This window comes from Micropterus dolomieu, linkage group LG22, assembly GCF_021292245.1.
Source record: "Micropterus dolomieu isolate WLL.071019.BEF.003 ecotype Adirondacks linkage group LG22, ASM2129224v1, whole genome shotgun sequence".
In the NCBI taxonomy this organism is placed as follows: Eukaryota; Metazoa; Chordata; class Actinopteri; order Centrarchiformes; family Centrarchidae; genus Micropterus; species Micropterus dolomieu.
The window spans coordinates 14,585,293-14,611,325 of NC_060171.1; the positions used below are offsets into that span (position 1 = coordinate 14,585,293).

General features: G+C 40.3%; 2 protein-coding genes across 3 annotated transcripts; one reads left to right on the forward strand and one right to left on the reverse strand.

Annotated features, from left to right (window-relative positions):
• Window positions 1–90: 90 nt before the first annotated feature.
• On the reverse strand, window positions 91–17,781 carry LOC123961693 (growth arrest-specific protein 2). Of its 2 annotated transcripts, none has more exons than XM_046037284.1 (8): window positions 17,624–17,781; window positions 13,277–13,438; window positions 10,378–10,508; window positions 7,008–7,149; window positions 5,701–5,764; window positions 5,367–5,565; window positions 5,173–5,280; window positions 91–1,549 (listed from the first exon to the last, which is right to left on the reverse strand). In XM_046037284.1, the coding sequence occupies exons 2-8, from the start codon at window positions 13,419–13,421 to the stop codon at window positions 1,340–1,342; spliced, it is 999 nt and encodes a 332-aa protein (XP_045893240.1). In that variant the 5' UTR covers window positions 13,422–13,438; window positions 17,624–17,781; the 3' UTR covers window positions 91–1,339. The 2 variants fall into 2 exon arrangements, with proteins under 2 accessions (XP_045893240.1, XP_045893239.1); XM_046037283.1 differs by having other exon boundaries at window positions 7,008–7,152.
• Window positions 17,782–18,390: 609 nt separating this feature from the next.
• On the forward strand, window positions 18,391–19,956 carry fancf (FA complementation group F). Its single transcript, XM_046037281.1, has 2 exons — window positions 18,391–18,499; window positions 18,741–19,956. Exon 2 carries the CDS (start codon window positions 18,797–18,799, stop codon window positions 19,823–19,825), a length of 1,029 nt encoding a protein of 342 aa, XP_045893237.1. The 5' UTR covers window positions 18,391–18,499; window positions 18,741–18,796; the 3' UTR covers window positions 19,826–19,956.
• Window positions 19,957–26,033: the final 6,077 nt, after the last annotated feature.

A 26,033-nucleotide genomic window follows, 5' to 3' on the forward strand; every position in this document is an offset into this window, starting at 1 on the left:
GCTTGAAGCCTCTTTAAGGTTCAGGCTTTTGGTCCGATAACTTCCTGTACCCAGTCCTGCTTAAAATGTTTACAGGCAAAGTAGGCAATGTTTTCATTTTAAGAATTTATTGAAAATGTACATTTAAAAACCAAAACCACATTCATTTTCCAGGTAAAAGGTTGTACAAATTAATACACTAAATGATAATGATACATTAATGATAATTGTAAATTATATCTATTAGTTGTAAGAGTTTAAACCCAGAAAACAAATTATATATCAAGTGTCAATGATTGCACTACCTCTAGAGGTCAGTAACACCACAAAATGGAAGAACTGCCAGACCTCAAATGAGTTAATCTACTGCATTATTATCTATCATAAATCAACAAGCTTTTGTTTAACTACATACTGCATCTTTTACAGGTGATTGTCCTTACAATAGAAATGATATAAAGCAGGAGCTACCCTAACAATGAATAATTATTTAAAATGAAAATAGTATAAAATGTGTTGCATAGCATAGTTATTCAACATGTAAACAATCTAAGTATTGCTTAATTTTCTTAGTCAAAAAAAATTACAAAAAAATACATCATAAAGAAAAGGCCATAAGATTTTATGGCCAATGTGTGCTTTCTAGGAGAGATTTGGCCTTTTTAAAGAACATTCTGCAGTGGACTACATGTAAAGATTTGGTAAATTACATTTCTTTGGATAGTAAGTTTCCCACTTATTCCTAAAATTTCATTAAACTTTAGTTGTGCAGTGCGGTGCCACCTGTGTATTCAAGGCATTTAGGATAGAAATATCAACCAAATGGGGGGGGGGGACAATTAATAGCCATTGTGGAAAATGTGTATTTGCTTTCAACTATCATACACACCAGCTTGCCAAGGAATACTGGCTTCTATAAGCGTCTGAAACCTCCACCACTTACTTTCATTCATAAAAAGGTCTGTTTTAAACATGTACAAACAGCCAGGTTCCATATGCCTGATTGACTGCATGAAAGGAGCATATGTGCTAAAAACTGAAAAGATTCTACCTACTATAAGTGATATATTGTTTACAGTACAGCTCAAAATACAAGTCAAGGTAATGTACAGCTTCACTTTTACCCAGTTAACTCACTGTATTGTAACAACTGACACATTTTTCAAAGCACACGAGTCTGATTCCAGGCTTCATCTGCTCACAAACATCCATTTGACAAGTGTGCCAAGAATGCATTTGTGTCTGCAAACATAATGTGTAAAAACAAGGTTATGTTATATAGCCATGTCCATTAGAGATTAAATTGCAAGAAGTCAGCCTCTGTGTGCTTTTATTAATGGCACTTTTCAGTCTCATGTCTTCACTTTTTGCTGCGGTAGTGAGCTGCCACCACCAGGTAGCTGTCCGGGGCGAGGTCCTTGATGTTGGGCGACTTGCTGCTGATGGGGGATATCTTGCCCTCTACCCGGGAGAACTGGAGCATGCGGCATGGGTCGTGTTTCAGCAGGTAGCTCTCAAAGGTCTCCCAGCCTCCACCAACACGCACCATCACATGCTTGTTGTGCAGCATCTGCAAAGACAAGTAGGATTATAATGCCACTTCTGATGTCTGTGTGTCAAAGGAGAGCTTTAAATGGTTGTTGCTGAGCCCTTTGTTCTATAGGACTAATGTCATTTCACTGATTGAGCCTTTGTCTCTCAGGCAGACGTTGAATGAACAGTTAAGCATGGCTTTGATGTCTGAGGTTGTTCATTGATGTAGGGGGCCTCGGACAGGTTGATGTCCCTGGAGAGAAGCTTTCTCCATCTCTTACCAGCCTAATGGCATGTTGAGCCGGCTACAGACAAACAGAGTGACTGATTGATCTTACTGTTTGATTTCTGGAATTGAATAATAAACAAGAGTAAAGAGTCTCCAATGCTAATGATCTTATGCTAATGTTTACCATGTATACCATCTTTGATTAGTTTGTTTACATGCTAACATTAGCTAATTATCATTAAACACAGCTGAGGTGAATGGGAATGTTGTTAGTTTTGCAAGTATTGAGTCGTAAACCAAAGTGTTGCACACATAAAACTTTTGATCAGATAATGGTGCTGGAAGCTATTACAATGAATCACTGGAGGGTATGAATATCTACACCAACTTACATGGCTTCAATTAAAACCCACAAATGTGAACCTTTGAGTGGGCACTAGAGACAAAATCAGGCCATCTCCAAAGTCATTAGGAACATAATTAGGGAACAATGAATGTCTGTACAAGGCTTTGTGCCAATCCACCTTAGATGTAGTAGATGTAAGAACTGGAAAAGTGAAAACTTTGACCTGTTGGTTGCGCAAGAGGAAAAGTCAGTGAGTTAAAATCACAAGGATTCATCCTCTGGGGACCATGAAAGTCTTCACCAAATGTCATTGCAATCCATCAAATAGTTGTCAAGACTTTTCACTAAGAAACCAAAATGTCACATTGTTGGTGGCGCTGTGGGAGCAATCAGGCTCACCAAAGCAGGATTCATCCTCTGGGGACCAAGAAAGTCTGTTCAAAGGTTCATGGTAGTCCATGTTAATAATCTGAACTAAAGTGGTGGACTGACTGACAGACTGACAACCAGACAGACCGGCTTGGCTATACGTGTACCCACTGCTTCAAGGAATTATTATTTTATAGATATTTTTCACCTTGCAAAGTGCAGCTGAAGAAAGACAGGAAATGCAGGAGAGAGAGGGAAGGGTACCATGGCAGCATCAGCCATCATAATAAACAGAAGAATTACATTCCCCAGAGGATGTGCACATAAAACATGTCTGCCTCACTATGGAGCCTCATCACCCCCTACTGTACCTCATTAACACGCCATTAAACTACTACTATAACAAGCCTGTGTGTAAATTAACAGGTCATTATTAAGACTCTTTGGATGCTATATTTGTCTTTAAGAACACAAACAGTAGGAGAATGATTCAGACAAAACTAAATTGTTTTATAAAAAGCATAAAGTACCTTGTGAGATTGTCACCTCAGTCTGGTCAGAGATGAGGCTTCTTGCCCTCCAGCAGCGTAACATGCAACATTTATAAGCCTCTTAAAAGAATCAATCAAGAGGGCAACGGTGGGGCAGTGCTTCCAATCACTAGGGCCAGGCCTTCAGGCTTTGTGACTGTGGATTTAATGGACCTCTGTGATGCAGAGGGGTTTCAATCACGCTGCTTTGGGACCAGACCCTTGTTGGAGCCCATTGCCTCCTCAGCAGCCCAGAGAAGGACAGGGGCCCGGGGCTGAGCTTGGACAGCACTTCTCACAAACACTGTGATGTTACGCTGCCCCCTTGCTGAGGCTATAGCCACCTCATTTATTCCAAGAGCTGGGAAGGTCAGTCGCTCAGGCTATAAAGATCATTGTGCAGCAGACTCTTATACGTGCTACATGTCCTTGCTCCACGGCTGCTTGCAGACAGTGACTTGGCTTAACTGTATTCATGCCTCTTTAGTGGAAGCAGATCCTGGAGGGCAAAACCATCTGAGGAATTTTAATTAAAGCATCTTGACTGTTAAAGGCATACTGCTTGAGCAAAAGAGGTTTAACATTCGCTTTGGCAAACAAATGGTAATGCTCATGTTTGTTTTTGTGCCCATTAAAGGGTTTTTGGGGAGTTTTTTTCTTCTCTAAATCAAGGTTATATGCATAAAGGGATTCATAGGCTGTAAAGATTAGGGTAAATATATATAGAAAAGCTTGACTTGACATGTGAGATAGTGTAGACTAGAAACTCTATAGCAGACTACATTGAACCAACACTGTGAGCTTCTCACCACTTGTCCTTGGTTGCTCAGCAACACAATGAAGACTGAAGCACTCAGTCATCGAAAAGGCATCAAATGATGATAAATATTCAGATTTACACAGAATCTCATCTTATTCTAGCAGAAAATTAGAGTCTTACTGTCTTTTTTTATATTTCAAAACAGCTTTGTTCATCCAAAACTTACAATGACTGAGATATGATTTGGTTGAGAACTTGGTTGCAATATAATGGGCCGACAGCAGAGGACACGCAAGATTGAACTCCTTTTGAATGTTTTCACATCCCAAACATACCATCATGAATCACATTCTTAGAGGTGTGAATTCTGGTTGTGGGTTGCCAAGTAACCAGGATCCCAAGGGGACCAATGTCTTTAATCTGTGTTCGCCTCCATTTATCTTTCTCCAGTATCTTTTATGTCTCCATTCAGAGAAAGTCGGGTAAAATTTCCTGCTCTGATGGATTCAGAATGATTATAAGATGTAATTAATACGATGGCCAGTATTGGGTGAAATAGCTCAGTAACATATTTTCCATGTAATAACTCAGTCATCAGATCATATGGAAACGTGTGGATGTTATTTTCCTTTTGCAGCCAGTGAGACACATTATGTTTTGGCTGAAGATGGACATTGTCAGAATACCATTACCAGTAAATGAGACCTCACAGCAAAGGCAGGCTCACCAGACACAATGGGTTACTTTCATCCCGAAGACAGCCCCATGTATCAACATACTGCCATATGCTGTGTGAATGGAGAGGGGTTTGCATTGCAATGTGAGACCTCATTGTTATCAACCCCAAACTGATTTGAAAATGATTAGAATGGATGGAATTGGATTAGCAAAAATGTGAACTTGTGTCATTTTTGGGAGGTTTTCTCTGTCCATGTGATTTGACTGTATATCCACTCAGTATAAAAAAAAGAAAACACAATTAACTGGCATGACATGTTTAACAGCAGAGATCCAAATGTCTAGTCCAGTTCAGTTAGATACAGTCACTTGTACTTCTTTATTGTTACCAATGCTATACTTTTGAATAAAGGGAAATATTGCACTTTTTACTCTACACTTATTATTTATTTATTATTTATTTCAATAATTACAAGAACTACCATCAGTTAAAAGAAAGCCATAAGATAAAATATAATTAAAAGAGGATAGTGAATTTCTGCCTGAGATACCCAGGAAGGTACTGAGGGTACCTGGACCTCCCTCAATCAACCATTGAATACTGCTTATGTGATAATCAATAATATAACACTCAGACAAAGAAAATTTTAATTGAACATTTTTAAGTTTTCACTATGTAAAGGATTTGAATACTTTTTCCATCACTGTTGACGCTGCATACATCTAAACCTCATTGTAAGAAACTCACCCGTATAAAAAGCATCTTCTCCCCAACGCGGTATCGACCCTGTGACTGTCGCTCTACACAGAATTTATTCGGACATCTGCAGGGGGGATCATTGGCAATGTGTCTTACCTGTAACACACACAAAGATAAACATGTGTTTTTACCCTGAAATCAGAAGTAGAAGCAAATCCAGAAGTAAACAAGTGCTAACTTACAGCATCATCCAACTGCTTCCCTGTACTTTTCTTGCTGGAACTGACTTTGGTAGGAGTCGGAGATGGGGAAGGAGATGAGGATGGCGATGGAGGGAGGGGCTGAACTGGGGATACAGGTGATGGAGGTGGAAGAGGTGCTTTCTCTTCTTGTTCAATCTCTTTCTCCAGTTTTATGAGGCCAGGGGGCTCCACATTGTACCTAGACCAAGGAAACAAAGAGTAATTCATGTAGGTACTGTAGAAATAAGAAAAAATTTACAAAAGAAGGAAATAGGAGTATAGTCACGGATGAACTAAAATTAAAGAAGAGAAAATATAAAAATTAAGAGCATACCGTGATGATATCCGTCCCAACTCTAAAAGACAGAGGCACACTTCTCGTGGCTGCTTATGAAGAACTATAGGAAGAGATCATGTTTTAATATTGAATAATTACAGTATATAGACAATCTATGTTATCTGGTTAAAGGCAACGAGTGAGGATGAGTGGCTGTGTGATGGTAAAAAGCACACAAAAAAGAGCTTCATGCATTCAAATTTTCCTCTCTTCTGCAATCCTGCTAATCCGGAATCAAATGAAGAATTTCTTCAGACTGGGGATGTATATACTGTGTAGGCTCGAGGTGTTTGTTTTAACCTCATCAGACATATTACCAGACAGTGATAGTGGACACAAGATGTATGATACCTGTGACACACCACACCATGCATTATAGACAAAATATCCACTGCATAATAGCAAACCTGGTGTTGTTTCTACTGCTGAACTGATAAATCCATCCACAGAAATAAAAGAAGAAAGAGAAAGAAAGAAGGAAAGATAGAAAAAGACAGGTGTCAGCTGTTACAGTTTTCTAAAGTACACAATTACCACTGCATGTGAAGGTGCAGTGTTGATAGATTACTGTGTGTGTGTGGAAATTATTTGCATAGTTTAAATTCCTTTGCGATGGTCGACCAGCCATTAGTTAGAAATTACAGGAATGTATGAAAATTCTGGGTATTTCTGTCACCGTCAGGGTCACAGACTGTACATCTAATTGTAAGGACATAATTTCAGACCAGGCATAACTGCAAGCATATTTCAATGACAAAACATGCAAACAATCCTTGCAATAGATAGAGAGGCATAGATACAACACTGAGTGTGTGAATGAGGAAGAGAGCAAAATGCCCCTCTGAGGAAAACATTTGCATAGCATTGGCCTACTTTCTCACTAACTCACACCCTTCTATCTGTGCTCCCTTTGTTTTACTCTAGACATTTTGTGCATGGGCACATTATTTGAGATGTACGTGTCCTTATTGTCAGGTAGAGGTGCTCCCATCATTGTGCTCACTGCTGCCCCTGTGATCTTTGTGTGGTTGTCAAAGGACTTGAAGCAGAGCCTGGAGATGTGAATCCACAGAGGGGAGGAGAGGGAAGCAGTCTAACCTGCATGATACTCTACCTGCTCAATCACGCCATTCACAGGAGATAGAAATCTGAGTCCAATGCCCTGGCAGTACCAGTGACAGCTAAAACCCGACTGTGTTGTATCTCTGTGAGGAAACTGAAGCCTCTTTACAGACCACCCTGTTTGTCCAACATTTCGATTTTCTAGTGCTCTGACGTTCATGGAAGAAAAATTGTACACTCACCTAAACCCTCTGACTCAAACAAACATGTTTCTCCAACTCCAACCTTACGACACCAGGCCAGGAAATTGGCTGTGTTGTCCCGTGCAAAAAAGGAACCAGAGGGAGCGCTCTGCCGGCATGGTATCCTGCCATAGGTAATACTCTGCTGGAGACACAGAGAGGTTAGTAGATGTCTTCATGTTTGCTGCACTAAACTGAACCTAAGATGAAGAATACCTCCCAACTTTCATTGATGAACAGTAATTGGACACTTGAATGTAATCTTTTACTTGTGTGTGTTGCGTTTGACAAAGAGAAAACAAACCAGCGTGACTGGTCCAGCCCAACCCCCAGAGTTTCCATCAAAACATAAAGCCACACGCTTTTTATCTACACTGATTTCTTCTCCATCTGCTGAGGCTCTGGTTTCAGCTCATGATCAAGGATCTTTTTCATACAGATCAATATGGGAGATGGCGGGTTAGAAAACCAGGGCTACTTTACCAGGCCTTCTATGATTTGGGATCATATGACATGCTTATGGGTTTCAGCCCCCACACAGTTTGTTCGGGGAGATTTATGCCCTTGCTGTGGTTTTATACAGGATATGTGCGTCTGTGCTATGAGAAAGGTGCTATGAGCTCATGCTGGAAATATGCAGGCTTTTGTGGGTATTTTTCTTTTCTTTCCAGGCTCTCCTTCTGACTTTTTTTCTGGGATCCTTTTTGTTGCTGAATTACTTTGCATTCCTGGAGAAATAATGCCGGCCACATTGCCAGTGTGGTTTGATCGAATAATCAGAATGACATATTATTATTTCAGTGGTGGCTTGTTGAATTATCTGCACCTTTACATTGTCTAATAATTGCACAGAAGGCACAGAACTTAGACATATGTTGAAAGGGTCAGGAACTAATAACAAGGATAAGAAAGTAGGCCTACTTTGCTTGAAAAACGAAGACCTAGACCATAGACCTGCAGCATATTGTCAGCACCTCTACCTTCACAGCTGTCCATGCACAGTTTAAAAGAATAGACGGATTAAACAAACGAGATCCAACGTGTTACTTAGTGAACTTTAGAAGTGGTGATAGGCAGACAGAGCCAAGCTAGCTGTTTCCCTGTTTCCATTTTTTGTGCTAAGCTATGCTAACAGAGTGCTCGCTGTAGCTTCATTTTTAATAAACAGACATGGGAGTGATACTGTGTTAATCTTTTATGTAACTCTCTACCAGACGGCTTATAAGCGTACTTCCTTTTTTTACATTCTTTACATTTCCATAGTTTGGGAATACATTTGCACAATTAACGAGGTTGCGGCATTGAACTTGGCACATGGCATTAATATGGCAAGAAATAAATATCATCTTCAATCATCTGCAGTCGATATTAATTGACAAAAACACGTGGGAAGATGCGCGAGGGACACCATCTACAAAGGGATTCATCGTTTCTCTCTGCTGGAATCACTTAGTCCGACTCCACACACCACACCAAGTTATAATTAGGCCTGAAAGCAGATGGTAGCTCTCTTTAAAGTGGTAAAATATAACAGTAAACAGTTACATCTTATAAAATACCAAGATAAGCTGCTAAAGCAACAGTTGTTTGATATGAATTATAAACTTTATAAGATGAGATGGTGTGTCAGATGTGGAGAATGTGATTAATCCTTCTTGGCACACTGAACTGAAAACACCTAATGTGAGCTGTTAGTAGCTATAACAATGACAAAGAGCAATAAATCATGCTCACTATAAAACATCATAATGCAATTTTGTTTGATTTTAAAGCCTGAGTTGCAGGTCAGTGCAGACCACTCTCTCTTTTTTGTCCAGGACTCCTATCTGCCTCAGGAACTCTCTCTCTCTCTCTCTCTCTCTCTCTCTCTCTCTGTTGGCCTCTGCGATCAATAGGCTCCTCTATTTCAGTAGCTCCTCTGCTGTCCCACGGTCATTGACCTCAAGTATTTCCTCACATCTGTGCTGCCTCACTCACACTGAGATCAGGAGACCCACCGTCATCAGCCCAGTAATGCCTCAGTGCAAACATCAACAACTCTCACTAAAGAGCCAACAAAATAGTCTCTTGCTTCCTTTCCTCTGGACAGAAACATGCCCTCATCAGTGTTTCCCTCTGTTAGAAACATGTCCTCCCGCTGAGGACCAGATGTCCATTCAATGTGTAAGTAAGTACAGATTTGTTTCTCATATATAGCAAGACAATCTTATTTTTATTTTAAACTCTGCTAATCAAGCAGTAGAAAACTTTTACTCAATTCAAATTTGCTCGATATTTCTATGGATTTCGATCAACTGGACTCAAGTGGATTTACATGAAAAATATTTTCCTTTTATTTGTCAGAAACATGCTGCTGAAGGCATCAAACCTTCTTGCAGTAGCTCTGAAGTTGATACAATCAAAGGATTTGCACCTTGATCGCTCTGTTTTCTTGAGCACTGACCCAGTAAAATATATGATTGCACAGATTGCTTGCTTTAAATTACAGCTAATGCTTTAATCTTATAAAATTCATTAAACCTTCACTCAAGGCTCACAATAAATGAACATTTAACGTAGTTCTGCCAATTCTCACTGGGGATGTGGGGCCCCATCAGTTAATGTGTCCTTGCCAGCCTTATTTTTTCTTTTTTTGCCCTGCTAAAGGCTGCAGGCCCCTTCCCCCATCCCACATCCCACCCTCTTCAGTTTCAGCACTGCTTACTGAAACTGAAGAGCTACTTGCAAAGCTGAGATTCATGGTCTCTGCTGAGCTGCCAAACTAATCAACAAGATCTATGGACAGGGTGGATATCAATGCGATTTACCATTACCAGTTTTCAGAGTGTCTCTCTGTCTCTGTATTACTCCCCCTAGGTAATGGTAACAACATTTTTTTGAGATCAGAGGGAGTAAGTAAGTATATAGGTATAGTTTTTATTGATCTTATTTATGGAAATGTATAGCTGTTTCCTGTCTCACTCAGAGTCAATAAAATGTCAGTACCGTTGTCTTTAAGCAATCTGGCCCCAATTAATTATACAAAAAACAGGTCTTCAAGGGACCATTCATGTGGCAATTTAGAAAACTTATATTAAACATGGATTTGAGTTTGTAAAAAAGCATGCATAAGTTATATGTCTGAATTTCACATTATTTTCTAAGCAAGCAGGAGAATTGTTTAAATGATTGTTACCACGGTAATTGTCAATCAAAATGATCTAATATGTTACTGCCTAAATGGTTCCCCTCTCAGGATCAATCCTCTGTCTAGTCAGTCAAACTAAAAGTCAGTCAGAAAAACTTTCAGCCAAGCATCAGCTCCCAGATTAGTGTTTTCACTGTAACCGTTATCGTGCCAGACTACTGTAATGCTCAGGTTTCTCCATACCTTGCTGTTGCCGAGGGCAGGCAGGTCTCCACTACTTTCCCTGAACTTCTCCTGTAGGGTCTCAGCCAGCTGGCACAACAGGAAGCCATTGTCTAAGCGATCCATGAAGTTCTCAGCGGTGATTTCCAGACCTGACCAGGGGACACATAAAGAAAGCAGAGAATCCAGCAATAAATGCAACATAAATAATGCTCATTTTAGAATACATATATACAATATAGGAAGGAAATAAAATTTGATCTCCAGTCCAATCCCAGCTGAAGCTGAACCTGACACAATTTTGTTGACTCTCAGAAACAACTTGGTTGATTGAGCTTGGCTTGTGCTGCTGGGTTTAAGCAGCTCTGCAGAAGCCAAATGTTCAAATATTACAATATGACTTAAGGGGGGGAGTTCTGGTATTACGCCATGGGATGGCAAAGTCAAGGTCACATGAAAAGGGAGAATCTGATTGTGCACAGTAATGGCTCATTATCCTGCACAGTTCCAGAGATAGATTGGTGATCAACATGTGGTGTCCAGTTGACTGACTTCCAGAGGACCATTCCTTCTTAGTTAGATCATTGTGAAATAGGAGGTGGTGGCAGGGGGGTGTCTGTGGAAAGAAACTGGAGAGATTTTTTTTAATCCCTTTTCTGTTTCTTATAGGAGGAGGGGTCTGGGGGTTTGACGTTTAATGAGTTCCAAATGTTGTAATTGAGCCCAGAAAAGAGAGATTGAAATCTTGAGAAATACTCAGTGAGCTCCCGTCTTATATGCTCAAACTCTCCCTCGCTCCTTAAGGAAAATATATTCCAGAGGACTCTCAGAGAAACGCAGGAGTATAAATTGCTCAGCTCCCACAACCTCCCATCACAACAATATGACTCATCAGTACAACAAAGCATCCGCCTCCCACTGAGTGTGGACTCATCGTTACACTGCACCGCTCCTCCCACCTGAAACTGTAAAACCTGCTAAGCATATCAGCACGTTCTTTCTTAGAATCTTAAGGTGCTAAACACATGAAGATGACATAAACCAACAAACTGATAGATACTGTGCAATTACTGCAAACACAGTGCTTCTTTGCGCTGCTTCCTTGTGCTTCTGAAGTCCGTGATCCCTCACCATAGCAGACCAAAGGATTTCTAGCTCAGCTGGTTCCAGTGCAAATACGCAGACCAAATACTGAAGTTGTTTAAGTTGTTCAGGAGTCAGTTTCAGGAACTTAATTGTCTCCCAGTTAATTTGAGAAATGATTAGACTGTACACAGTCTGCAGGATGTCCCATGGAGTAACTCTTAGCCACTGGGTGCACAATTTTAACCATATTAAGAGCAGCTACACATAGTTCAAAAGCAAATTTTGAGAGAAAAAACTCAAATAATGAGGTGCATCAGTAGACTTCCTTTCTTCTTAAAGACCAGGCTGTACGTTAAAGACTAAACAGTCTTTAAAAAATCTTAAAATGCTGATGAAATCCTGATTAACAGACAGCTTGCCTCTTGGAACATTTAGCAAACAATTGATTAATTCTTACATTGTAACTTACTCTGGTGGAGGAATTTTAAGAATTTGTATTTTGCCTATTTTAGAGCAGTGGTTCCCAATGTCTGCTTGTGACCAACCATCACAGGGTGCATGTCTATGACTTGCCAGCAGTTCAATCAAAGCATGCTTTTCCCTTTACATACTGCTTCATTTTAATCGTATTATTTGCTGATAAATAGTAGTTTGGCACATACTTCTTAGCACAAGGTCCATGCACAGTCTATCACCAGAATATAACCAAAGACTAAGAAGAAACATCATTTGCTGTCACAGAAATTTCTTTTTCTTATTTTCTACCCAAGAAATAATCTCATGACCTCTTGTGGTCTCTTGTGCCAACCCACAGGTTGGCAACCACTGTTTCAGAGGACCACATGGAAATTAGTCTTTAACTTTGTTTCTTTATGACCGATGACTATTTTTGGAAATCAAAGCTTATGTAAATAAAATTTAAAAGAAAGAAACAAAAAAACACATACTGAGTGTGTGTGTGTTAAGCTAAAACTTACCTTTCTTCATACACACAAGAGTTTGGTTTGCATTAAATTAGAGACACTAATTTAAACTCAGATTGTCAGAGTGCTTCATGCATTTGTTTTGTGACTACACTGTTGAAGAAGTACACTATACAGGGTGGTTTATCAGGAACTGTAGGAACCTTGCACAAATCTTCTGCTGATGGTCCCTCTACTGCTTACTCACTGTGCATTATTCAAGAACTGTTAATGATGCCCATTATTCAGTTAATGCAAGTCTATGTCAGTGTGTGTGTGTCTTCAGGTAGGTGACTGTGTGTGTGTGTGTGTGTGTGTGTGCGTGAGCGTGTGTGTGTGTGTGTGTGTGCATGTCTGTGTGCGTGACTTTAAAATAGTTTGTAATGAGGTTCAGATTGATTCCAGTTCCCTACAGAGGTGTTCACATCAGCAATACTAGTTCAATTAATGTTGAAGATAAGGACATTTTTCAAAGCCAAGCTATTTTTAGAACAGTGTTTTGAATGAATCAGCAACAGCACCTTGTATTTGTTAGCAAAGTCAGTAAGATTTGTGGGAAATTAATCATTTACCACAATTTGTGGCCCTATAGTGCAACAATATGAAATATACCTAGTATTAACATAAAAACATGCACATTGAAAGACATTGTTTTAATACAACTAGTTTATGACTATAAAAATACCAACCGATTAAAGTACACTTTTCAGTAAATAGACGCAAGCCAACTCTGTCAGTGTAAATCAATGATATATTGCTAACTGAACTGAGCCTGGAATAACCCTGAGGTTGACTTATGATCTAAAGGATGTATTTAGGATATAGATATCCAATATCTAGTCAGATGTGAACTGCATTTATGTATTGCTTACCAAGAATATTAGTGAGCCACAGGGCCAAGTCTTCCTTCATGGGCAGCAGGCTAGCTTCATGTCGACTGGCCAGCCACTGGTGGTATTGCTGCATATCTGTGAGGCCGGGGCCACTGGGATGTTTGGGGCTCAGGGAGCTCCACATGGTTCCCTATTGACAGCCTGAGGAAGGAGAGGAGGAGGACATGATGCACGAAGACGGCACAGACAGGGACACAATGTAAACCTTCAAAGCAAGTTTGCAAAGGGAACTTCAGACACGTCTCTACATACTGTATATAGGAAATCTATATGGACACAATATAAATAACATATGTGCAATACACACGCATCTTAATAAATACCTCATATGTGAATCTTATAATGTTGAAACTGTGGCATTGAGGTGTTGGTTCCACTGCATGGACATTTTTCAGGTCACACTCAATCAACTCTGGTATCTACCATGTTTATGTATATTTATAGACAGATGTGTATGATACATGTATATACAATATGTGGTTATGTGTATACTGTATACTTATGTGCATATTTAAATATGGAAAATTATTTCTAAGTCTACATTAGGGCTGCAACTAATTATTTTCATTAATCGATTAAACAGTTGGCAATAATGTTAAACAGGGGAAACCTGCAAATTCTCATAATAGTTCAAATGGTTCCCCAGAATGGTATTTCTTCTTGAAAAAATAACTAAAACAATAGACAAATCAATTGAAATTATCATGACAATATTATTCACTAACAGCTGACATTGGGGTCCAATAATCCCAACAGGATCACAGGAGGATCAAATGAATACTGAGTGCTTTTGTCCTCTTGGCTAAATCCGGGTTTGGTTTTACAGTCCACCTGATGACATGAGACGTTCTCATGGACCCTGACAGCACAGTTCCTGTCTGCTTCTTTGCTGGACAAGAGACACTTTTATACCAGCCAGACTCATACAGTAGGATTTCTATTCAACAAACAGCAGACACAAACAAAGAGTTCCTTCAGATTACTCTGCAATCTATGATACAGTCTACTATACAGTCTAAATCAATCCAATCCAGTCGACACTGCAGCAGGCCCGACGGCGAGACTGCATTTGACGTCAATATATTTAGAGCAACATTTAACAGCTACTTACTGCCAGCAAAGTAAAGTCATTAGATAAATGCAAAATTTCTCACAGATTTCTCCAATATGTTGCTACAGGATAGCAAGTGTTCACTGTATGAGCTATAATGTGAAAATCTTTCAGTCCACTGTCCTGCCATCAGTGGATTTGTTGCTGAGACAAGTGAGTAATTGACAAAACAACTGGGCACCAGATGTGAGACATGAGCAGAGGAACAGCACACATCAATAGCTCTGCAGTTAATATTCACAGTTTAAAAGTGCTGTAATTACCTCTCCAAACTACACACTGACATGGAAAGAGCGTGCAGACATAGAGATGACATCTTCGAAGCTTATAGATGGTGACATCACAAAGGTACTGAGGACTTTTTTTTAACTTAAAGCTTACATTACTACAAAGGCTTCTGTAGTCATGTAATCAAGTGACTTCATTACAAAAATTCAGAATAAGGAAATAGAATAAAATGGGCAAAGTACTGTGGAAAACTGTTAGAAATTGGGTTACTTAAAAAAAAGAAGTGGTTTACGGTGTACCCAGTGGCAGTACATGAGTTGACAGAGACGTCTTAACTTTTCAAATGTTACAGATTACTTTACAATATGGATCACAGAGATTGATGTCGTATTTTGTTCTTCTGTATCCTTCCCATTTCTTTGTCATTAAATTCTTCTTCTTCAAGCTGTGTTAAAGTTGTTGCATAATGTTTTGGCAACAGCTTGGACATAAGCAGGAACATCTTACATTCCCCACGGTAGGCAAATAGCAACAGGATGTTTGATGCAAATTATAAGAAGGGCTTATTCAAACAAGGAAGCAAAAGTGCTATGAGCTTGAATTAGTTCATAATCTGTCATGGCTGAAAATGTCCTCTCTGAGTACTGAGGGAGTGCAACACAATGTGAGGAATCTGACCTTTAAAGCTGTGTAACATTTCAAGGTCCCTTTGGAGTTGGCTGTAATCAAATCACATTGTGGTGCAACACAGGACATCAGGACCTTGATGTTTTATCTTCCTGAAGACAAGAGCTCCTCGTTGCGTACACACAAACTCAAACTCTGGAGCTCACCACTTGCACACAGGTGCTACATTCCCCTGTCCACTGTGGTGCAGGCTGACAGACAGAACAAGGGCATTGGGACAACACATGTCTCACAGTACAAGACCCATTCACACAAGCCCATTCACTGGTGTTATGTGCAAATAAAAACATGGGTATTTTTCACTCATTGTTTTCAATACACTATATATTTTACACATAATCACTGCCCAATGAAAACTATATGAAAAATTTTTTTGATATTGAAGGATTCACTTAAAGGTTGGACAAATTCTTCTTCTTAAATTAAATTAACCACTAAAAAGCCCTTGCAAAAATGCATTGTCACACAACTTAAAACAGGGCTGTTTTTCACATTTGAGTTATGGATTAACACTTCAGTTCAGTGAGCTTTATTGATATGAATGTTTCATTTAAACAATGTTGCCAAAGCAGTTTGCAACAAAATCAAATAAAGTTTAGCCTACATTTAAACATGACGTAAGATTAATCCAATCATATGGAAATGATCATTTATCTTGACGTCAATGTTAATCTTAGTTCAGTAGCTGTATTCTTAAATAGTTTTCCATTTTTTCCCAGGAAAGAGTCCTAAACAACTAGCTGTTGTTAAACATACCTGGTTCCTCTCACCACACTGTAGCCTGACCTTTTCAACTGCAGGCCAAAAACAAAGCCAACACCACCACTCTACCAGGCTTTCTGTAGTATGTACCGTCTGCTGAACTTGTTGCTTTATCTAGTGACTTTGTTTTCAGAATCAGAGTCAGAATCTGACAGTAGACTCACGATTAGGATCATAAATAGATAATCTTTATAGCCCAAAGATATTCAAACATACAAAGATATCCAGATATAATGTATATCAGTCTCAAAATCATCATGACTTCAGTGAAGTTGTCACAACCTGCCGCAGTTGGTTGCAGATTGCTCCAGGACAGACATATGGACAGAAACAGCTGAGTCACATCTTTTAAAAAATAAAACAAGAGTGGCTCTGTCCTCCTACCCCTCGCTGACATTCATGCCTTTCTTCTCTACAGTAAATTGATCTGGAGGCTGATTTGTCCATTTAAACAAGGGGACTCAGCATGTTTCTGCAGATAAGTACTGTGTGTGTTGGGAGTGAGTGCTCTATGCAGGTATCACATTGTGTCACCAGCTGTGGTCAGCAGGGGACTTAGTGCCTGGTTATACAGGGACCTCATGTGAGGAGGCCCCACAAGAATGAACAGCCCTGGATGCAGAGAGGAGCCCACAGAGAATGCCTATGCACAGGTTCCAGCATTTTGTGCTTAGCTCATGGTGGTAATTTTCTCCTGTAAACAACAACAAGCCTACAGCACAAATCTTGTTTATATATTCACAATATCATACCACACATTCCAATAACACTGTTCTTGTGTTTATTAGTGTACCACATGAAGTCTCATAAATCCCGATTTATTCTACTCATAATAATTTCTAAATCTATGCTGCCTCAGATTTTCAACTAAGGATCCCTGTGTTGTAAATATTTTCAACAAGCCATTTCAGACTCATTAAAACTCATTCCTGTACCGTAAATCGTTTGGTACTATGTCTGAATTTAGTTCAATAAATTGGTTTTGGACTGTGTTGTACTGGCCTCTTAAAACAGTCGGCAGCACATTTCATTTACAACTGTAATACAATTTTAAAGCTGTCTCCTCCTTTACAACTGTCACAAATAAAAAACAGCCACAACAGACATAAAACCACTCTGGAAATAGGATCAAGGGATCACGCCTGATGAGTTATGACTGAAATCCAGCTGAGCACCCACTAATTAAAACCAATGAAATGAGTGAGAACTGCAACTGAAAAAAATATGTCAGATTCGGGGTAATTAAATATGCCTTGAATTAGGCTACTTTTGAGAGAAATTAAAAAAAGCAAGAGGTTTTTTACTGTCAAGGAGTGAGAGTTAACTAAGCCCCAACTTTTAAATAAACTAGAAGATGGCATTATTCCGCAAAGCGCACAGCCTACTTGTGAGAGGACCAAGGGGCTATAAAGTACAAGTTACCCCTCCGACCTAAATCCGAATATGCCTAAAGGCACTCGAAAGTCTGACATTTATTTGTCAGTACGAAAACAGCGAAAATGTCTTGCATGACTCAAAAAAAGCTCATCTGTGCTCACCCTTAGGGGTTCAACTCGTTGGCGCGCACCTTCCTCTCACTCGTCCTGTGAGCTGCTGGATCCCAGTTTTCATGCATTACACAGCAGTGCACCGACCCACAGGTTAGGCTCCAAAACACTGAACCAATGTGGACTGGGGAGGTCTCTCTCTCTGCGCATTTGCACAATGATCTGACGGCACTCACACCACACACACACACACACACACACACACACACACACACACACACACACACACACACTCAAGAAAAGGCTACTCACAGCACGCTGCTGCTGTTGATGGGAGGGAAGTTTGATTCTCCTGGCAGTGCCTCCCTCTTCCCTGCTCTTTGTGTTACCTCAATATGACATTTCTGGACTGTATTCAGCAGATCAGCCCGAGAAATTCAATTCGTCGATACACTTTGATTTAATGGATTTCTTGTTTTCTCTCTCTGTGTGCCCATGTAATCTGATCAAACTGACAGACCCTATGTCAAATCAACAGTTATGTTTGCTGTGAGTATTAAAACTTGAATGACACCGTGTTTAAGTTGTAAAAATGCCAAGTAATATTGACGACCATCGTGAAGCAGACACAATCACAAATGCGAAAATTATGAATAGTTCTTTATTATGAATTATCAATAGGCTATATTGATGATGTTTTCCTGTAATCCTACAAATGATATGGGCTTGATTATATAATATAGATCATTTATTACCTAAATGTGTTAGCCAGACAATAAACATAAAAGCATTTTTTTGTCAATAGGTTACTCTGAGTAGCTTTTATTTTGAAGGAAAACAAGTTGACTCAAGCTGCAGTCAAGAGCGCATGCGTAGTGGGAAAAGCGGCACAAACAGAAAGCAGGATGAGAGAAAAGGCAACGATATGTGAGTACAACAGCAACTATGTTTATTTCCTTTACCAATGTGTCATATTCCCGTTTGTGCGTAACTCTAGATGTTCAACGTTACCACATTTGTTTAACTGATTTGTTTTGAAACGTGCAACCGGAAGTCCTAGCTAGCTAACCTGTAGCTAACTCGCAGCTAGTTAGTTCCTTAACGTTTGGCAGTTTTTCGGTGGCAGATGACAGTTTGGGTGAATGTTTAAGTTTTGTGTTTCCTCCAGAGTGAGTGTCCACCTCCGGCGCTCAGACGCTGAACTCTGAACGCAGAGAGCGCCACATGGAGGCGGTGCTGAAGAACTTGGCGAGCACGGCGGAGCTGCTTGCCGTGGCAGCGCACAGCAGTGTAGTGGAGCAGTGGGATAAACAAACTCTGTCCAGAGCTTTTCACTGGGCACAATACTGCGAACACCTGTTCTCCAGGTTTCACAATAACCCCGCGATTAGGAGGATTGTGGAGAAGCAGCTGCAGCTCACAAATCAAAGTTTACTAACTGCCTTCCCCGGATACACAGAGGTCTCCTTCTCGGACCTCTCCCGGTGTCAGCACCTGTTACTTGTTGGACTGTTGAGCAATCCTGAGCTTCCCAGCTCCATCATGAAGACACTGTTTGACACTATGAGTCCTGTAAACACCAAGCAGAGTGAATATCAGGATGTTACTGGCTTGTGCAGCCGCTTCATTCAGTGCAAATCAGCTTGTAAAATCCTGAGTCCTCTCACACTGTCAGCTGTTGGTGTTGATGCTGAGGTGCAGGGGGTGATGCTGATGGAGAGGCTGGGTGATCTGCTGAGCCAAGGCAGTGAAGCCTGTCGGACAGAGCACTTTTTAGACTCTGTCCTCCAGGGATGTGAAGGAGCAGCAGAGCATTTCTGTCTGGTCATCGCTGCAGCTCTGCTGACAACAAAAAACTCAGGTGCACAAACTGCATCGCAGAATTTTCTCTTGGACTGGCTGAAGAAAAAACCCAGTGTGCTGCTGCACATGTGTTCTGCACTACCTACTACACTTCTTTTAGACCTGGCTAAAGAACACCTGAAATTCAGAGATGCTTACTATGATGTGCTGAAAACGTGGGCTTCTGATATGGAGTACAGCATAAGTGACGGTGAATGGGTTCAAACCTGTTCAGACCGAACAGTGTCCTTCCAGAGACTCACTAAGCACTTCCTGGCCTTGTTTGAGGCCTGTCCCTCTTTGAGCGAGGATGGAGAAAAAGAGCTTAATGCTTTGAAAATGTCTGATGGAGACTTTGATGTCAGAGGTCTGAGTGTTTGGGGAGACCTCCTGTCAGCATTACACAAGTGACTCAGTCAGTCTTGGAGCTTCTTCACAGCTGGAAGAGATGCCCAAAATATAGACAAATGTATATATTGATGCCTTGATACAATGTTTGACTATGGCTGGGTATTAAACATGAATACTTTATTGATACCAAACAAAATGTGTCCATAGCAGAGATTTTTTGAAGTTGTCAATGAAGGCTGGCATCAAATGCTTGCTCGGATCTTTACTTAGGTTCAATCTTACTTTTGCTAATTTTAGTCTCTATTTTATTTAAGCAATGTTCTTGTATGGCTGCTTGGATTTAGACAATATTTAACATTTAAGAAATTTGGTTTCTTTTGATAAATGAGAAAAAGGGGTGTTTTGGTATCGGTACAGAAATGCAGGGTGTTTTGGTATCAGTACAGAAATGCAGGTATCGTATCATATATTAATATAACTCAGGTCTTTCATCGCAAAATACACAGCGCTCACAACTTGAATGTTGTCCAGTCGTCCACAGAGGTTTCTTCTACATTTCAAATCTGACTGCGCAGACTAATACAGAATCAGAAACGCAATATAGATTATTTTACAGGATGGAAAAATAATAAAGATGTAAATTGATGACAGTATTTTAAAAAATGCTCACATTTGTAAATTGAACTAGCGTGCGTTCTTTCACAGTAATAAAAACTTTTTATTCACTTTATCCATGCACTCTGTAAAAAACAGAAGTTAGTTATTTTTATTTCAACCTATTACAATTGGACATTTCTTAAAAATAAACATCTTAGAGAGTTTGGACAGATGGTAGCATCGCATGTTGCTTTGTAATCGGTAGCAGCACGTGACCTGACTGGATTAAGTTGAAGGTAATTGTCATGCAGTGAATAGTTGACACTTTATAAAATGGTCTCTGGAGATTCAGTGGTTCATTTAACATGATAAATTCCACCTTACTACCAAATAATTATTGATGTGCTGTTTTCATATAATTCTGTTGCAGTTGATTTGTGAAGTCCTGAAAAAAATAATATGAAATGTATTTCCACATTGTGCAGACCTGCAGAGAGAGATGGGCTTGATAAAAATTGTTTTAAAAGACAAGTCGCTATAAAGAAATTGCAGTACGCAAAAAAAGTAAAATCTTTGTGTGATCACATTCACCCTTTTCCAACTGCACACACCTAAACTCATTTTCAGCTTCTCACACACCATCTGTCATTATTGCCTTTTCACCACAAAGCTGCAGCCTGACTATCAAAACATTTTGATTGGCTAGATGCTAGTCATGTGACTCGACTGCCAATTCACATCTCAGACCTCGTCCATGTGTCGGAGCACCTCTGCGGCGAGGGATCAGTTAGTCAGATCAGACGTCTTCAATCAAACCTTCCACAATAGCTGGTGTGTGACATAACTCTGGCAGACAGCGGATTAGAGACCCGGACGCCGTGTGGAGGGAAACACCAACACTGCCACAGCTCATTTAACACACCATGAAAGCAATTCACGTAGAGACGGACAAGGGTCACTGAGTAAGAGGCAGCATGTACACAACCAATTTATTTCCAGCCAATGAATAACATATGCATCTGGCTGGATGGAAAGCAACAGCGGTGAAAGGGATTTCACCTGCTCCTGTGTTTATAAATATATGCAAATTCATTTAATTTAAGTCATGTAACTGTAGATCAGATTTGAACCAGTCGGGTATTGAAGAATGTGAGAAAAGAAGACAAATAATTTGTGGGCAAATGAAGACACAGTTCGTCCTCTACATGTTACATTATCATTTAGCCACAGAACACTGCCATATTATTTTCATTTTTAGATTTTGTGTTTGTCACTCTTCTTCACAGCCTTAGACATAACTGGCAGAGTGGGAAAGAAACCATGGTGATGAGTCAGATGTGTTACTGGCTGACTCCAAATGAGAAGCCTACAAGAAAAGCAACGCACCACAATTTAGTCTGTCTATACTGGATGAAAACATGTTCACCCATTATTTCTACAGGATAAATATTACCTACATGTCTGACAGTTGATAATAAAAATGAAACTGCCATTATTGTCAATCGTACGCCAAAGCATCTTTAGTTTCCTTTGATAGGGAGCTGCATTATTTGAATATAACCAACCATTTTGCAGAGGTCCCATTATGTTGGAAGTCACCCCTCAATTGTACAGCCGGTATTTACCAACCAGTTATTCAGATAAATGTGATCAAATTGCCCTTTGCTCTTAACCTGCAACGTCAAATGACAGGGTTGCGTTATTGTATCACTTCAAACAGCGGGAAGTCGACAGAGCCTCGTGACATGTCTACCACCAGCACACTTTAAATGTGGGATGTCAGCCTGGAGACATCTCTTAAATCTGCTAACAGAAGTTAACAGCTAATCTCTCGAACGATGAATTTAGGATTCCTCCAAGTTAGGAAATATCATATTTGGGTGTGAAGTGACAAATGTACAGTATTTCCTCCTCTCACATCTTATCCCTCTCTTGTTTTTTATTCTATCCAGTGTTTTATTTTTCTCTGTCAGCATGGGGTAACAAGCCGCAGTGAGACGCGCTGAGGGCGACGGTTGTTCTGCGGCTCGTAAAGGGTCGTGAAGGATAGCATTCATTAAAACTCGGATCCAGCCCCCATCTGGTGGTGTGAATAGGGAGAGGGGCGGGGTGTAGTGGGGTGTGTGTGGGTGTGTGTGTGTGTGTGTGTGTGTGTGTGTGGGGGGGGGGGGGGGGGGGGGGGGGGGGGGGGGTAGAGCCCTCCCTCGGCACGTGCCTAAGCCGCTCCAGCCTGGCCCTTGTCTGGCCTCGGTGACGGATCACAGAGGCAGGGGGGCCCCTCCGCACACCTGTGACCCACTCTGAGGATGCTGATGATCAGTTGCCTCCATCATCAGGCACGCGCCGAGGAAGAGGGACTGAGGCTTTAATTTGGTTTTTCACAAGTGAAGCTGTGAGGAGGAGGTGGATGTTTTCATATGAAATGCTGAAAGAAATTCACATCGTCCTTTCCAGGACATCTCATGAAAACTGCACTGTCAGACACTCCAGGGAGGTGCTGTGTTTGCACAAACACTGCTGTATTTTGGCACATGAGGAGGGGGTTGATGAAATCCAGTGACTACTGAAAATAGTTGTCAAAACGAAAAAAATCAAAAAGAACAAAAGAAAGTAGAGCTGCAACAATTAATCGGTTAGTCGATCAACAGAAAGTTAATCAGCAACCATTTTGATAATCTAAGTTATAAAAAAAAAATTCAAACATTTGCTTGTTTAAGCTTCTCAAATGTGACAATTCACTGTTTTTCCTTCCCTTTACATATTCAGTTAAATGTTATTGGGTTTTGACCTGTTTGTCGGACAAAAAGGAAACTGCGGTGAGCATTTTCTGATGTTACATAGACCAAAACGATTAATTGATTTATTCAGAAACTAATTGGCAGATGAGCAAACAAATAATCGTTAGCTGCTGCCCTAAAATAAAGATCTATTTAAGTTGCAGTTATTTTATGATTATGGCATTTTTAACGTGAAATAAAATGATGTGCAATATAAGCTGTAAAATATTTCCCCTTATTATCTGTAAATTGCTTCCTCATTGTATAAGACAGATTCCAAAGCACTGCAGCAATAAGAATATCGTGTACAATCTTATCAGCCTCTCACCCTTTGTCTGTGTGTGATATGAGCATGATGTGAGCATGTTGAAGAGAGGAGGGTATGAAGCCGTCAAGGTAGTGTGAGAAGGGGGGAGGGGAACTAGAAGGACCTGTGAAAGATTACCTCACATGCAACTGTAATAAACCAGTTCTGTGGAGGAAAAACAATTGGATGTAGCAATCTCCTCGCTTTTCCTCTGATCTTGGAAGATACAATTCTCCTTCCGCATATCCAGGTCTGTAAATGTAATTCTTAAGGCATCACTGTTCCCCTGCTGCATTACATGGGCAGTCGTTGTTGCTTTTGGGAGCTAAACAAGATTGATATGTTTTACAGTGGACGCTATATTTGCATATCACAAAAGGGAAAGTTTTTGCATTTCATCATGAGTATCTTTAACAGAAGCTCATTGCAAAAAGAAACACATAGGGGAGATTCAGAAAACGTTTTGGAAACAGCAGTCTTTAAAATGAATATTTGCTTTAGTTTGTGTATAACATTTTATTACGGGTGAGACAGACTGATTTGGGGTGCCAAGCTCTCCATTAATAAAGCAATTAGCAAGGGAGGAGAAGGAGGCGTTTGTAAATTGAATTGCCTGGAGGAAGTGTAATGTCATGCTGTGGGGTGTCATAAAACAGTAATTACTCTAATACTGCTTTGAATATTTTGGTTATAATGACCTGATCTTTTAGCATAGGTGAGAGATGAATTTTTAGGATATTCGAGCAGCACTGTGGAGAGATCAGGCTGCAGACCAGAGAAGAGAGAAGGGATCAGGAGGATAATTGCATGCAGGCAGAGCCCCAGGGGAGGAGTGCAACCCCGTCATCAAACACTCATTCTGGCTGGGCCTCATCCCATTACAGTCCCCCAGGAGCAAAACTGCACCTGCCCCACAGACTGACAACTACTCAATCCCCCTTCACTCAATCTCATGATTACACAACCACACAAACGGCACCAACAACATCAACATGACTTAGTCTGAGAAGCTGAAAAAACACACAGGCTGGAGGTGAGAGGCAGGTGAACGCTGGGAGAATTTCCACCTATGGCTGAAATGTTGACAACAGATTTTTGTCCAATTACCGCGCGCCCCAACGGGCACGTCACCGGTGCAACAGCCATGACCTCTCTGGCTGGTTAGGCATGAGAAAACATGTTCCATGTGGCTGGTGACACAATTGTGTTTTCTGTCAAATTAACATGTGCACCGAAGAAGCAGGCGGCGGTGAGCGTTAATGGTTTCTCTCCTCAGCCGGGCAGATAATCGGAGGAGATTTATTGTAATTGCTGCCACTACTGCTACTGTAAGTGTTTCAGACATGGAGCTGCTTCCTGTGATCGAAGCATCCGTCAACACAGAACAAGACTACTGTGGACTGAACACTGCCCCTGCACATTATATTGAGTCAGACTGTCCATCATGTGCGTAGAAAAACTGATGGTCAACAACCTAACCCCCACCCCCACAAACTTCATACCTCATCATTTCTTCTTTGGTGAGAGGGAAGTTTCGAAGGATTTATCCACATATTCACCCTGTTCTATAGTTAGAGGAAGGTGGAAAACCTACCACATTTAATGGCTACCAGGTCAAATTGTCAACATGCGTAATGAGGACCTTCAAGAAGCAGGTCAGACCTCTGATGATGGACTCACACATCAGAGGATGTTGCTCCCATATTATGTATCCGCTCCATGTAACTCATTCCCACATGCAGTGGCTCAAAGGCACAGTCAGTAGGATTCCCCTGTCTTTCATATGTCCAGAGTTTTACACGCCATCGAGTTCATCCTGCTGCAGGGAGAAGCTCAGAGTGATGCATGTGAATGGATGGACTAAATGTTTTGCTGAATTATTTACAACCTCATTGATAGGCTGCAGTGAGGTTGTTCGCTCTCCAAAACACACTGGACACACTGCAAGGCAGCACAGAGGTACCGCTGAAGGGATATTACCTTTCTTGCTCACTCTGTACACCTGTGATTTCAGATTTAACTGTGTGTCATAAGATATTTGTTCTTTCATTACTCCCTGGATGTGGGGTTCAATGGTGTGGAAATTATTGGTGTATTCTTCCATTTGAAACTACAAATAAAATGTAGTCCATTCTGCACATTCTATGCATGGGTGCAAATATCCTCTGTACATAGGGAATCTAGATATCAATATCCTACTATAAAAAAAATATATTAGTTTTTTTTATTATAGACTACATACAGTATTTATATTATACAATATTTAGTTTTAACAGTGTCTTATTTTATTGGCTTTTATCACTTAAGATGAATAAGTAGAAATAGTTGAATAGATGAATAGCTTTTAGAAAGACTTTCATTAAATTATTAAAACCTAAACAAACTCATCCTAATACATAAAATAACAAATAATGTTGCAGATTTAAGGTTTCACCTATAAAGTCAGTATTTCAACTGTGACCCTTTGCTTTTGTTTCTAATGGCTGCTTGTGATATTGATAATCTAGAAATCGAATCTTATCCTACGGCTGCACCCAGTTTAAGTTCTTGGTTAAAATGTGATTAAACTGTGTACGCAATGTAATGA